General features: G+C 36.3%; 1 protein-coding gene across 5 annotated transcripts in view; it reads left to right on the forward strand.

Moving 5' to 3' along the window:
* Positions 1 to 14,843, forward strand: part of LOC121383342 (ras GTPase-activating protein nGAP-like) — a 222,678-nt gene that overhangs the window by 46,355 nt on the left and 161,480 nt on the right. For all 5 annotated transcript variants that reach the window (XM_041513308.1, XM_041513309.1, XM_041513310.1 and 2 more), the window contains exons 2-3: positions 4,040 to 4,164; positions 6,240 to 6,378. In XM_041513308.1, the coding sequence (XP_041369242.1) occupies positions 4,040 to 4,164; positions 6,240 to 6,378 (264 nt within the window). The remainder of the gene's footprint in view (positions 1 to 4,039; positions 4,165 to 6,239; positions 6,379 to 14,843) is intronic.

Consider the following 14,843-nt stretch of genomic DNA (forward strand, 5'->3'; position numbering starts at 1 on the left):
GTACATAAAAGGTGGTGGTGTGTGCTATCCTGTCTCTGGACTGATGCATATAAAAGAGCCGTTGCTACTAATGGAAAAATGTAGTGGGTTTCCTCTCCGACTATGTCAAAATTACCAAATGTTTGATATCCAATCATTAATAAATCAGTGTGCACTAGTGGTGTCGTTAAAAAAAGAAAACAATTTTACTTTAATTACATTGTAAATGATTTACAAACATTTGAATTTGAATTCTGCCGCAGTCTGGGTTTTTTTTAATTCCCAAAGGCTGCAGTGCAAGTACGTCAAAAATGATTTATTATATCATAGCAGAATAAAATCACTTCAAAAATAGCCTCAGGTGCATCGTTATTCTAAATTTATTTTGCCAAAGTCCACAAGTATTAATGTGCAAGAGATATTTATTTGATGCGTTATATGAATAATAATTATATATCATGCTTATCTGACTGGTTGGAATGAGTCAGCCAGTTGCATACGTGTACCTGTGCACAGATGAGATACAGGTATATGTATACAATACCTTAGGCTAAAGGAAACCCATTGTTTGTTTTTCCTTTGTTGACTCATCATGATGAAGTTATTACTTTTCTAGTGGTGGTGGTGATGGAATGAATGAATGAATACATGAATGAATGAATGAATGAATGAATGAATGAATGAATGAATGTTTAACAACACCCCAGCATAAAAAAGACATTGACTATTGGGTGTCAAACGATGTTACATATATATAAATTAATTGATCAACATCAGTATAAAAATTTAAGTTAAAACAGCATCAACTTTTGCATTTAAAGTTTGTTTTGTTAAAGTTTGTTTTGTTTAACGACATCACTAGAGCACATTGATTTATTAATCATCAGCTATTGGTAATTTTGACAGTCACTTTTGCATTTAAACATGTACAAATGTACTTTTAAATTGTTTGTGTCCACGTCCATTTGTGAGAAACTGTAAGTTCTACATCAATGAAACTTGGTTTATAGCTGCATCTATGAATGTTCATTTCGATGCTTATTTAAAAAATAAAAATATGTTTTAATTAATTTTTTTATTATTTAATTTAATTTCAATTTTTTTTTATTATTATTATTTTTAATTATACTGTACATTACATCACAGATTATTTCTTTTGTCATCAAGTCATTTTATGGTATGTGATACACTTAATTCCATGGAAGTCTTGTATAGTACATGTCCAGTGTATGTGTGTGTTGCCAGTTGATTTCTGTGGTAGCTTGTCACTGATGATAATTGTAATGATATCATTTAGCCTTTTACTTACTTTCAACAAAAAGTCAAGCATGTTATCCTTTGTAGAGAAAAAATGTGTTGCTACCACATGGACTATTCCTGCCAGTTGTCTGTTAGATATCATTTATCTCTCAAATTGTTTAAAAATGAATCCAACTTGCTTTCGCCCATTAGATTTGTTTTGAAACCACTTTAAAGATAAACAGCCACTCATGTAATACTCTCATTGAAAATATCACAAGGAAATAGTTTAGTTTATGTTTAATTAATATTGGATAATCACTTTTTGGACATATTATTTGATATATTTATTTATAACCAAAACTTCCTGCAATTTTTTCTTTCTTTTAATTTTTTTTTTTTTTTAATTTTTTTTTTTTATAATGTGCCTGCTGTACTGTGGTAAAACCACCTTTTAAATAAAAAAATTAAAACCGTTTCATGTATATTTACTAAATATTTAATAAAAATAGTTTTATTTGACAATTCCTCACGATTCTCCATCATGATAGGGTATATCAATACTGTAAACAAATTTGATGGAACAAATATGTATAACGCTGGGGATTTTTCTTCCCATTTGCAAGTTCATTGTATACACTTGTCCAAGTTCATGACTCTATGATAGGCTATTTGGAGAAATTTAAAAAAACAAAAAGCTTGGAAAGACAAATATGTAGAAACCAATATGACAAACAAGTGTCGGTGATGTTAAGTAATCACACACCGTCTGTGTAATTACAATAGTCACTGATCAAACATGTCAGACATTCAAACCTCAGGCCTGTGTTATGGACGTACACATGTGATACATACAGCTTGAGTATTAATAATCATCTGGAATCTAGATCATTTACAAGTACAAGTGTATTTACAATCATTTTCAATAGAAGTTATAGTATACTCTTCAAAAAAGTAGGGGAACCTGAAATATTAATGTCAATATCAACTATTAGACCGAACATACGTTTTGACCACAGACATCCTAGTAAACAACGTTCAGGTCTGTTTATCAACACACTGAAACACATTGCATAGTTTGCACATGCGTGGGGTGTCATTCTTGATTTTGACAATTTCCAGGAAGGTCCATTAATTACTTTGGAACATTATTTCTGTCAATCTTTTTCATTCTGTTGATCATACAGTTGTTAATGTTTTGTTTTAAGTAATTTTTATTGTTTGAATTTGCGATTTACTGATTAAAAAACGTCAACTTTCAAATTTCACTTCTGACCCCAATCGTCCTTCAAGATCTTTGGTGGTCATAAAACCTACTGTAATACTGAACTACCTGTTGTAATGTTTGACCAATTAATTCACTATTATCATACAACCATTCCCCATAGCTAATATACCTTACAATTTTGGCAATTGTAAATTCTTATTAGAGTTCCCCTCTTTTTTTTGAAGAGTATATATGTAAGAATTATTCGCCATTTTTTGTGAATTTATCAGTGTATAATAGTCACAAATTGTATAAAATTGTGTGCCTAGCAAAGCGATTTTATACTAATTTTGTGATTATTATACATTCAAATACATCAATAAACTGAACAAAAAAAGACCAATAATTCTTATAATTACAAACAGTGCAACTTACTTAGTTAAAAATACATATAAATCAGTTTCAAACATCCTGTTTTACAATTTGACTTCCAATTTGATGTAATTTCATAAATTTCTGAGGTTTATTGAAGGATAACATTCAAGTTGTTTTTGGCAACATTGCCTTATCAGAATAGACTAAATTGTATAACACTAACAGCAGGAAAATGTGTAACTATAATACATATAGTTACAGAGATCTCATTGCTCAATTACATGTAGTTACTTTATTTCATTTGTAGAATCTGTTAGTGTCTTCATTTGTAATAATGAACGTGTGTTTACTTTCCATTAAACTCTTGAGAAAAGGATTTCTGTAATCGAAACAACTGAATGGGAATGGGCCGCATCATATTGATCTTTTCTTGTAATATACATGTGTGGTTAGCAGGCAGAGTTCACACACACACGTCAAGATGATAATTACAAATGTATCCATCAAGACAGCTAAAAGTCGGTATCACGGATATTAGTCCAGCCATATCAAACTAGACGGTAGTTTTCCACATCACTGGTGGTCTCAATTAGATCATTGTTAACAGGGAACATTTTGTTCAGTATCGCTGTGCAAATTTCAGATATCACTACACAATTCTAAAATGATAAATAATAGTTGTTACTCAGTTTACCAGGGTATTAGTGATTAACAACTGCCCCTAAGCACGAGCGTAGGAAGATGCCAAAAAGTGTGGGGGGCACACTTTTATATTTACACACTTTTACACTATTATAAAGCAAATATAAAGCAAAATATCTGAAAAGGGGCGGGGTACATGCCCCCTTCCCCCCTTGCCCCTTGCCCCCTTCCCCCTCCCCCTTTCCCCCCTATATTTCAGTTTATAACTTTCTTGATAGTCTTTTCCCATGTTAACAAATCTGACAGCAAAAAAAACAAATGTCACTTTACATGAACATTTACAAATGAATAAATATAATATTCTGTTAACAAATCTGACAGCAAAAAAACAAATGTCACTTTACATGTACATTTACAAATTAATAAATATAATATTCAGTTCAGTGTATTCCTCTCCCATTTTATTTTATTTAGAAAATATTATGACTGGTTCTTTGTTTCTGTTACCACCAGGAGAAGAGTAGTAACAGCTGTCGGTGTCAGTACTGGTGTGTATTTGTCTTGTATTCCTCACTTTACGTATTACTTTATTTCCAGAACTGGACAGTGACGCATCAAGACAGGCATTCCGTGACGGCAGCCAGCCACTGGTGATGTGGGAACGATTCTTCTGTGTTCTCCTCCAGGATATCGGAGTCCTCACCTGTCATCGGACAGAGGAGGTGTGTAACGGGAAAGTGGGAAACAGAGGATGAAAGAAAGAAAGATTTTATTTAATGACACATTCAACATACATGTATTTTAATTACGGTTGTATGACAGTAGATATATGTTTGAGGACCTCATAGTCCATTGATGCCACTCCACGGCTACTCTCTTTTAAAAATTAATTAGCAGCAGGGTTCTTACATTTGTATATATACTGGTACACCATCACACAGACAGGATGGTACACACCAGTTGTGGAGCACAGGCTGGAATGAGAAATAGCCAAATGGCCCACCGATGGGGATCGATCCTAGATTGACTACGCATCAGGCGAGCGCTCTACCACTGTAAAGGAATGGAAACAGTTGCATATAATCCAGAAATGAAGTTGGTTTTTAAAACATGGCATGACAAATCAATAACTGTGGGTGTAGCTTTTCATCTTTTTGTCTAATACCGGTATCAGTTTTCTTTTACAATAAAATGTTGGCAAAGTATACTGAATTTAATATGCTAACAATATCAGTTTTGTTTACATGTAACAATGGTATACATGTAGTTTTAATCTTATGAAAATCAATTTAGCTTTTATTTTTATCTCTGATCAAGTTAAGTCAGTCAAGTTAAAGAAAACAATATAAAATTTATTATTCCATGAAACATGTTTCCAATGCCCACCTTGTGTAGAATACAATTAAATTGATTCACTTTATTTCAATTTTTAAAAAATTGGTTCCTGCAGACCCAGCAGGAATCAAATATAAGATTGGGGCGAGACGTAGCCTAGTGGTAAAGCGCTCGTTTGATGCACGGTGGGTTTGGGATCGATCCCCGTCAGTGGGCCCATTGGGCTATTTCTAGCTCCAGCCAGTGCACCACGACTGGTACGTCAAAGGCCATGGTATGTGCTGTCCTGTCTATGCATATAAAAGATCCCTTGCTGCTAATCAAAAAGAGTAGCCCATGAAGTGGTGACAGCGGGTTTCCTCCCTCAATATCTGTGTGGTCCTTAATTATATGTCCGATGCCATATAACTGTAAATAAAATGTGTTGAGTGTGTCATTAAATAAAACATTATGGGCAGCTGTATATATACATACACTGTAAATCATTAAAGGGACATTCCTGAGTTTGCTGCATTGTAAGATGTTTCCGACGAATAAAATATTTCTATGATTAAACTTACATATTAAATATATTTTCTTGTTTAGAATATCAGTGTCTATATATTCAATGTGTTTCTAGTCGTCTTAATATTTGTAAGAAGCCCAAACTGGATTTTGTCTTCAAATAATTTTGTACGTACGAAAAATCATATTTTAAGAAATAAAATGAAATTTAACCTAGTACAAATATTAGAACGATCAGAAATACATTTAATATACAGCCACTAATATTTTATGCAAATAAATATAAATTTATATGTAATATTAATTATTAATAAATCTCTGTTAGTCGATAACATCTTAAAATTTGCAGCAAACTCAGGAATGTCCCTTTAATGAACTGAATATTTTATTCATTGGGGCAAGTTTTTTGTTACATGTAGCTTAAAACGAAATGTATTCTTAAAGTAAAATTGAAGAGGATGAAATAAAATAAAATAAAAATCTGTTCACGTTATCTTATTGTGGATGATTGTGTGACAAAATGAGAGAGAAAAAATGAATTTTCTATCAATCCAACTGGATGGGATTCTAGGTTTCATCTGCCTTCCATCTGCCCACCTGTCTGTCCATCTGTCTGTGTGTCCCATCTGTCTGTGTGTCCCATTTGCTGTGTGTCCCGTCTGTCTGTGTGTCCCATATATAGTCTTTTGGAAAAAAGTTTGCAATATCTCAATATATTGAGCTGAAATTTTGTGTACAGCTTTATCATGTAGAATTATAGATCATGTTTGACGGTCATAGAGGTTTTGGGACATTTTTGACAAGAGTTATGGCCCTTGAACTTAGGATGTAAGAAAATATGTAGTGTTTTGGCAGTACTCTCAGAATGGTTGTTTCATAGGAAAATATTAAAATATATTCTTGGATTGAAATACAGAATTTAAGAATTTAATAATAAATATGGCTTTATTGTGTACAGTTTGCCGATGAGCGGATGAGATTTAAAACCCTGCGGCGGATTCGGTTGGACGGGAGTAAGATAGAGTTTGACAAGTGGTGGGGTTACGAGACACTGGAGAGCATCAAGGAGAACGCATATCAACATGACTGTGCACAAGGTGAGTCACTGGGGGAAAACTAGCTATATCACTACACCAAACTGTATCTCACGGGTCAAAGTTAGAAGTTAATCCAAATTTTAATATATGGTGAAACTCCTCTAAACCAGACACCCTCGGGATGAAGTAAAATGTCTCATTTTAAGAGGTATCCAGTTTAGAAAGGTTTTAGTTCTGTACAGATATTTAAAAAGGGATCATAAAAAATTTCCGGTTTTGAGGGAAAACCGGTTTACAGAGGGTCCAGTTTTGAGAGGTATCACTGTAACTATTAAAAGTTTGTTTTGTTTTACTAGAGCACATTGATTTATTCATCATCGGCTGTTGGATGTCAAACTTTACAGAGAAACCTTGCTACATTTTTCCATTAGTAGCAAGGGATCTTTTTATATGGACCATCCCATAGACATAAAAGCACATACCATGGCTTTTGATATACCATTCATGGTGCACTGGCTGGAATGAGAAATAGCCCAACAGGCCCACCGAAGGGGATCGATCCCAAACCAACCACGCATCAAGTGAGCGCTTTACCATTTGTCTACGTCCCACCCCCCATATTTATTGACAGCACCAATACAACAGCAGTTGTTATAGTTGAAGTATGAACAAGAAATAACCCACCGACGGGGATTGATCCTGGACTGACCACTTTATAACTGGGCTACGTCCAGCCCATCACAGTTACGTCTACCTGTCCTGCCGTTGGTGATACATGTGACACTGTTTGTTGTCGTAAATTGCATTTCACCTGGCCAGCAAATTCCTGTAATTTAGTTTGAACTAGTGTCTGTGTATCATCAGCTACTATTGTACTGGTGCATCATCTGTGCATGGTCCTACTAGAAATAGGAGAATAATTTTTGTGCTGAATTATGGTAGTCAATGACTCATTCTGTCACATGTGAAACTAGCAGGTTAACCCCAAATGTTTTACAGTATATCACCAAGGGTGAGTGGTTGTAGTATTGATATCCATGGCGTATTTGTTGATTGAAATTATGTGTGTAGCAGTCGTAACTGCATATGTTACTACTTCCATCTATGGGAATTGATTGGGTGACAACCTTTAAAATACTTTACATCAGTGTGTCACAGATATGAACCAGTTTCATTTTAATTTTTATTTATTTTTGTGCCTAAGGTTTATGCTATCGTGGGCACACACCTTGGCTATCTGGGCTTTCAGGCTAATTGATATTCATTTATGTGACTGGCCTCGCACCTTGTGAAAATGATCCATCATGTTACCAGAGAGTGTTATATAATTAACAGTGTAGTTCTTACACATTCAATGTCAGTGCCAAGCACCATGTAATCATTTGTCTTCATAAAGTGGATGCACTGTACTTGTTTACAAATAAAGTGAGAATATTCAAATTAAACTTTGAAGTTCTTGAAAACCATTGAATATAAATCATTTCAACATCTGTTAATGCAAAATATTACAACAGACTGAGTGTCCTGTTAAAGGTTATTTTGTATGAACAAAATATCTAATAAGACTAGGTACATAACATACAGTGTACTTCATTTTTTTGTCAATCTTTAAATTCCTTTTTTTTTTTTTCAAATAGTAAAAGTTTTAAAATCCCATAAATATAACCAGATATTTGTACTTTCAACATGCACCAGTTAACAATGTGATTTTTAAAAAAACCCCACCTCTGTCTTGTGTTTTGCATAGTCAGTTAAGATTCAAGCATGCTATCCTGGGCCAATTTATTAGCTACTGCAGGGATTCTAGATTATGGTAGCCCCACTCCCATGGCTAGTGATATTCAATGTTGGGCTAGTAAATAACTACTATTGCCATGCCCAACGGCTAGTGAATTTGTTTGGGGTCGAATATTGCAGTTTTGTCTATTTTGTAAATATGACTATCCTGCCCTCACCCCATCCCCCAATGTTCCTCTTTAGGTGACATATCCGATTATTACTATTACTGAGTAAAATTGTATTAACTTAGTAAAGTAGGGCTAGTGAATTTTTAATCCTGGCTAGTAAATGTTTTTAAAATCACTGATCCCATAGCTAGTGGATTTTATACAAATTCTAGAAGTCCTGTACTGAGCGTGTCTGTTGAAGACAGTGACAGTATAAAAGTATGCTGTTAAAATTCACTCTGGGTAGGAGCCAGTACTGAGATGTGAACTCAGTACCTCTACAGTTCTGAGACCAAGATTTGTTTCAGTAGACCACTGTTAGTATTAAGGTCCATTTAGGGGAATCCAGTTGAATCTGTTCTGTGCTGAATTAGATAGAGGATAATAAACGAGTTTCCAGTTATTATCAAATTTATATTCCAAGTGAAATAATTTTTAGTTGTTACAAGCTTTAGCGAGTGACAAATGAAAATTATTTCATGAGTGACATAAATTTGATAATAACTGGTACCAAGTTTATTAATTTATTTATTACCTGAGGTATTTTTTTTCTAAAAGCCTTTATTTACAACACACATGCACGTACATGTATAGAAACAATATAAACCACTTTACGCACTGTTCTGAGTATTGCTATAACTTTGTTATTTAATCACGTTCATAGGTAATTTTCAAAAAAAAAGTTCTCTTTATTCTGGTACAGAATCTATAATGAAGTACATTAAAATGACATTTTGTTATAAATGTAACACCAAAAACAGGCAGCCGTAAACGCAAACTCTTTAAACTAGATGACATCATTTTGTGTGTTTGCCCAATCGTGATGACGTCATATTTGGTACCGACAAGATCATTGGTTTGTAAGCATCAAATTATCCAATAGTATTGTTCGTTAGACCAATGCATGATAATTTCTCAGTGAGAAATTATTCTTTTTATTTTCCCCATTATGAGTGCCTGCTGGAATAATAAAATTCTATACAACCTGCTGGTACACAGTTAGACTGGACTGTCTTAGTTTTACATCTCAGGCTTAGAAATATTCCCGACCCAGCAGTTTTGATGGTCATGGTCATATAATTAACGTGCACATTTAGAACAAGCTGTTGTAGCACACGCCTGTCATGGGCGCAGGTGTCGGCTCTGGCAGTTATTGCTGAAGTAATTTTCTCCACTGGACGTACAGTTTGTCTTGTTAATGAATACGAATGGAAGTTTGAACGAAAAGAGCTTCTGCCTGTCACAAAACTGTTTCATGATTGTTAAAACTAGCTTTTCTTTCTTTAAGCACAACTACACTACTATGTAATATATTGAACAACTATATCAACCTCCACTGAAGGTATTTGAACCAGTGACCTCGTTGGCATGAGTCCAGGACTGTGCCAACTGCTAGAGTTAAAAGGGATATATCCACTTAGTGCTTAATTAGTACTGACACCTATAGCATGTTGGGTTACTTCCTATTACAACCACTACTCACAGCTGGTATATCAATGCCACATAACCGGCCTCGGTGGTGGCGTGGTTAAGCCATCGGACAAAAGGCTGGTAGGTACAGGGTTCACAGCCTGGTACCGGCTCCCACCCAGAGCGAGTTTTAACGACTCAGTGGGTAGGGGTAAGACCACTACACTCTCTTCTTTCTCACTAACCACTAACAACTAACCCACTGTCCAGGACAGACAGCCCAGATAGCTGTTGTGTGTGCCCAGGACAGTGTGCTTGAACCTTAATTATCCATAAGCACGAAAATAAGTTGAAATGAAAATGAAAAATGCCACATAGCATAATTATGTTATCCTGCCTGTCTGAAAGTCCACATAAAAACACTTTATTCATAAATTTAATAAAAGAACAGCAGGTGTGGTAGTACAGGGGACAATATTTCACAACTAGATATCTTAACTGGCACCTACCAGCCATACTGGGGTGCAAGCCTGGGACTTACTTGTGAGGTGGATTATTTATATTTGCACAACCAGTGGTTACCTCAAACCTGTATTGAACATACATTTTAACAACAGTACTTCTGGCTGATATGTTACATTAAAAAAAAGCCATCTGTAAAACAGAAAGGGATCTTTTATAAACACTTTCACATACATGTAGTAAGGACAGCAATACCATGTCCTTTGATATACCAGTCATGGCACACTGGTTGAAATGGAAAGAATCCCAAAGTCCATCAAGGGTATTTGATCTTATGACACGACACACCTCAGACGAGTGGTCTACCACTGAGCTACATCCTGTCCCCAGAGCCATGCTGGGGTGCAAACCTAGAACTTATTACTTAATGGGGTGCAAACTTTGTGGCACCTATTATCCATGCTGGGGTACAACTTTGGCACCTACCAGCCTTACTGTTGTGCAAACCTAGCACCTATCAGCATTACTGTTGTGCAAACCCAGCACCTACCAGCCTTAGTGTTGTGCAAACCTAGCACCTATCAGCATTACTGTTGTGCAAACCTAGCACCTATCAGCATTACTGTTGTGCAAACCTAGCACCTATCAGCATTACTGGTGTGCAAACCTGGCACCTATCAGCATTACTGATGTGCAAACCTAGCACCTACCAACCTTACTGTTTTGCAAACATAGCACCTACCAACCTAGCACCTACCAGTATAAGACTTTGACTTAAGTTCTGAGCCAACAAAGCCAGTGCAATTTTAAATGAAGCCAAGCAATTTTGAATATATCTGTTTACGGTTCAGGCATGTCTACCCTGGGTGCAGATCAAGTTTTATTACCAACCTTAACTATTGTTTCCAGTAACCCAACTGACTAGACTTCTAGCATATACATTTTAGTTTGTTTTCAATTCATCTTCTGACTGATCTGTTGGCAACACAGTGGTTCAGGTACACACAGTTTTTAATGGTTGGCCCAACACCAGTCTATTTGTAAATAAACACCAGTCATGCCTCCATTACGAGTGTTTTAGTACACATACTTACACAGTTCAAGAGATGGGTTGCATTTTCCTCCAAAATGTGCTAAGGAAGTGACTGTTTGTGTTTTAAACACACCCAAGTTATGAGGCAACACAATATACCTGTGTTTATTTGTCTTGCACTCTGTCAGATAGGTATTCTTATGCAGGTAGAAGTAGGTAGGTCATATGATGGCAGGTGAAAGCTGGGTAATATGGTAAGTTGTAATAACAGTGTGAGCTGATGTGTAAACAGAGGTGCAGTGTTTCACCCCCCTCTCCTTGAATGAGGTGGAGTAATCTCTTTATAAAGACATTCCTGCTGCAAGTTTTCACAGATATATGAGATAATAAAACATGTGTATTTTTTCAAAAACTTTTCTCCCTTCTTTTTTTTTTGTATTCTAAAGTCGGATGTTATGAGAAAATTAATGCAAAATAAAAATGCCTTGGTTACAAATAACACCTTCCTGTCTTTATGATACTTTATAAAATATTTAAAATTAATAATCTGCGATGAACGTGTCACCATCCTTCAGAAGACATTTTGTAAATCCAGTTAGTTTGTATTCATTGTTTTATTGGTCAGCTGTTTGGGTCCTTGTCATCAAATGAACTTGTCTTATATGTTTATTGTAGATTTTAGTTTTTTGTACGAAGCACATCTAATTTATTTGCATGCAAATGTATTTTGTAATTTTGAAAAATATTTCAGTTAAAGTTAGAGCAAATTTATTTATTAATCATCAGCTATCAAACATTTAGTAATTCTGACATGTTGTCTTCGGAAGATACCCACTATATTTTTCTACTAGTAGGGATCTTTTATATGCACTTTCCCAAGACAGGATAGCACATACCACAGCCTTAGATATGCTAGTCATGGGGCATTGGTTGGGATGGAGGAAAACACAATAAGAAAAGTTTGTTTTGTTTTGTTTAACAACAGCACTAAAGCACTTTGATTTAGATGTTAAACATTTGGTAATTTTGACATATAGTCTTAGAGAGGAAACCTGTTATATTTTTCTATTAGTAGCAAGGATCTTTTATATGTATCAACCCAAATTCAGGATAACACATACCATGGTCTTTGATATACCAGTTGTGGTGCACTGGCTGGAACAAGAAATAGCCCAATGGGCCCACCGATGGGAATTGATCCCAAACCGACCGTGCATCAAGAGAACACTTTACCACTGGGCTACATCCCGCCCTTAGATCCACCAAGTCAGTTCGATCTTTCCACTCAGACACAAGCACTTCAGGCAAACACTTCACTAAACATTTCAGAGACAATAAACTAAAACTAAACTATTGACATTTGTTCATAACATTTTGACCTATGAACTTCAAACAGAGGTTAATGGTTAGTGCAAGACTTGTCCTTATATTAACCACTGAGAAATGCATTCACGCTGGGATATTAACCCAGTTCAAACCCATTCGCCTCACAACTTTATCACTGAGGCCATGCCGTCTTACAATATTTGTTCCGTCCCCCAGGGTTTAACATGACCATGTGGGTGTGAACAGGAATGCCACAGATCCCAGCAGTTGTTTTAACCTGGCTGACGTATAATTGAAAAGTGATTGTCTCTCTTTGAATAGCATTTCTCGAGGTGGTTCAAAATACCTTCCAGTTTTGGAATTTGGTGGAACGAGTGCACAGATAAATTGGATTGACTTTTCTGGGTTTAGTCTTGAGTGGGGCATGCCTTTCAGAGGTGGGATGTCACATAAACAGAAAAAACTATTTTCTTAACACATCTCAAACTCTGCCATAACGTTTGTGAAAGTATACCAGCCTCGGTGGCTTAGTGGTTAAGCCATCGGACTACAGGCTGGTAGGTATAGGGTTCGCAGCCCATACTGGCTCCCATACCAGCAAGTTCTTAAGGGCTCAATGGGTAGCTGTACGGCAACTACACCCTCTTCTCTCTCACTAACCAACTAACAACTAATCCACTGTCCTGGACAGACAGCCCAGATAGCTGAGGTGTGTGCCCAGGACAGCGTGCTTGAACCGTAATTGGATATAAGCACAAAAATAAGTTGAAATGAATTATCATCAATTCAGTAATATATTACCCAATGGTTGATATCCAGTAGTAGATGATGTCTTTTTCATGCTGGGGTGTTGTTAAACACTCATTCATTCATTTATTTATTCATTCATTCATCCATTCATTCATTCATTCCATCACCACCACCATTAGAAAAGTAATAACTTCATCGTGGTGAGTCAATACAAGGGAAAACAAACAATGAATACCACTGTTTTTGATAAATCATTTGTGGAGCACTGGTTGGGATGGGGGTAAAAAACAATCAGAGAATGGGTCCATCGGGGAGGTTCGATCCTGAAACCAAAGCACGTCAGGCAAGCACTTTACCAACTGAGGAAGATCCCACCCCTTTTGGGCACAGTGATAATTCCTTATTAATAAAAATCACAGCATGTGTGATGGAATAAAGTTTCTTTTTTTATATACCTTAGATCATTTCTCCCAATATAGCTTGTTTGACACGTAATAGCTGCTGATTAAATAATCTGTTGTGATCTCCTTAAACACACATTCCTTTCCTTCAACTGGCAATTAATTGCATCCCGACAATACCTGCTTCTTCCATCGTCCAGAAATACAATGGCTCAAAATGAAGAAAAGAACATTTAGCAAATTTGTTGCATTTCTCGTGCAAACCCTATCCTCCTGTTTGTTGATGATACTGGAGGTAGGTATAGGTAATTGCCTTCTCTGGTTGCATATACCTGGTAGAGATGTAGCTAACATCAGTGCACAGGTGAAAATGACATTACCTGGGCACAGACTTGAGACAGGCCGTCTAATTGTATTTCGAGCCATCGGTGCACCATCTGTTTTGGTCCAATTGATTTTACGGTGCCACAGACAAATTTGCAAAGCACTGATTGGTTTCTTGAAGGTTCTCTCGGCCTGGAGAGCAAGATGTCGACGGAGAAGGGTTAAAAAAGCCTGTACGAAAATAATCAATCTGTCTTAAACAGGATGTAGAACATGTTGTTTGGAATGAACCAACTGTTGCTGTGATAGATGTACTGTAAACATTTTCTGTGAGTTAGTCATTCAAGAGCAGAGCGCCATGGGATCCAGTGCTAGTAGGGAGAATGCTCGGAGAGCCAAGTTTAAAGAATGGGGTAAGTAACAAGTGTGTGTGTGTGTGTGTGTGTGTGTGTGTGTTTCATCAGGCTGTGTCAAGTACACTGGTGGCCATCTTGTAAATGTGACCAAATAATAATAAAAAGTTTGTTTTATTTAAGGACGCCACATCGATTTTTTTATCTTATCATCGGCTATTGAACGTCAAACATATGGTCATTCTGACACTGTTTTAGAGGAAACCTGCTGTCGCCACATAGGCTACTCTTTTATGCCAGGCAGCAAGGGATCTTTTATTTGTGCTTCCCACAGGCAGGATAGCACAAACCATGACCTTTGTTGAACCAGTTATGGATCACTGGTCTGTGCAAGTGGTTTACACCTACCCATTGAGCCTTGCGGAGCACTCACTCGGTTTGGAGTCGGTATCTGAATTAAAAATCCCATGCCTCGACTGCGATCTGAACCCAGTACCTACCAGCATGTAGACCGATGGAC

The sequence above is a fragment of the Gigantopelta aegis genome, chromosome 10 (genome assembly GCF_016097555.1).
Source record: "Gigantopelta aegis isolate Gae_Host chromosome 10, Gae_host_genome, whole genome shotgun sequence".
Lineage (NCBI taxonomy): Eukaryota > Metazoa > Mollusca > Gastropoda > Neomphalida > Peltospiridae > Gigantopelta > Gigantopelta aegis.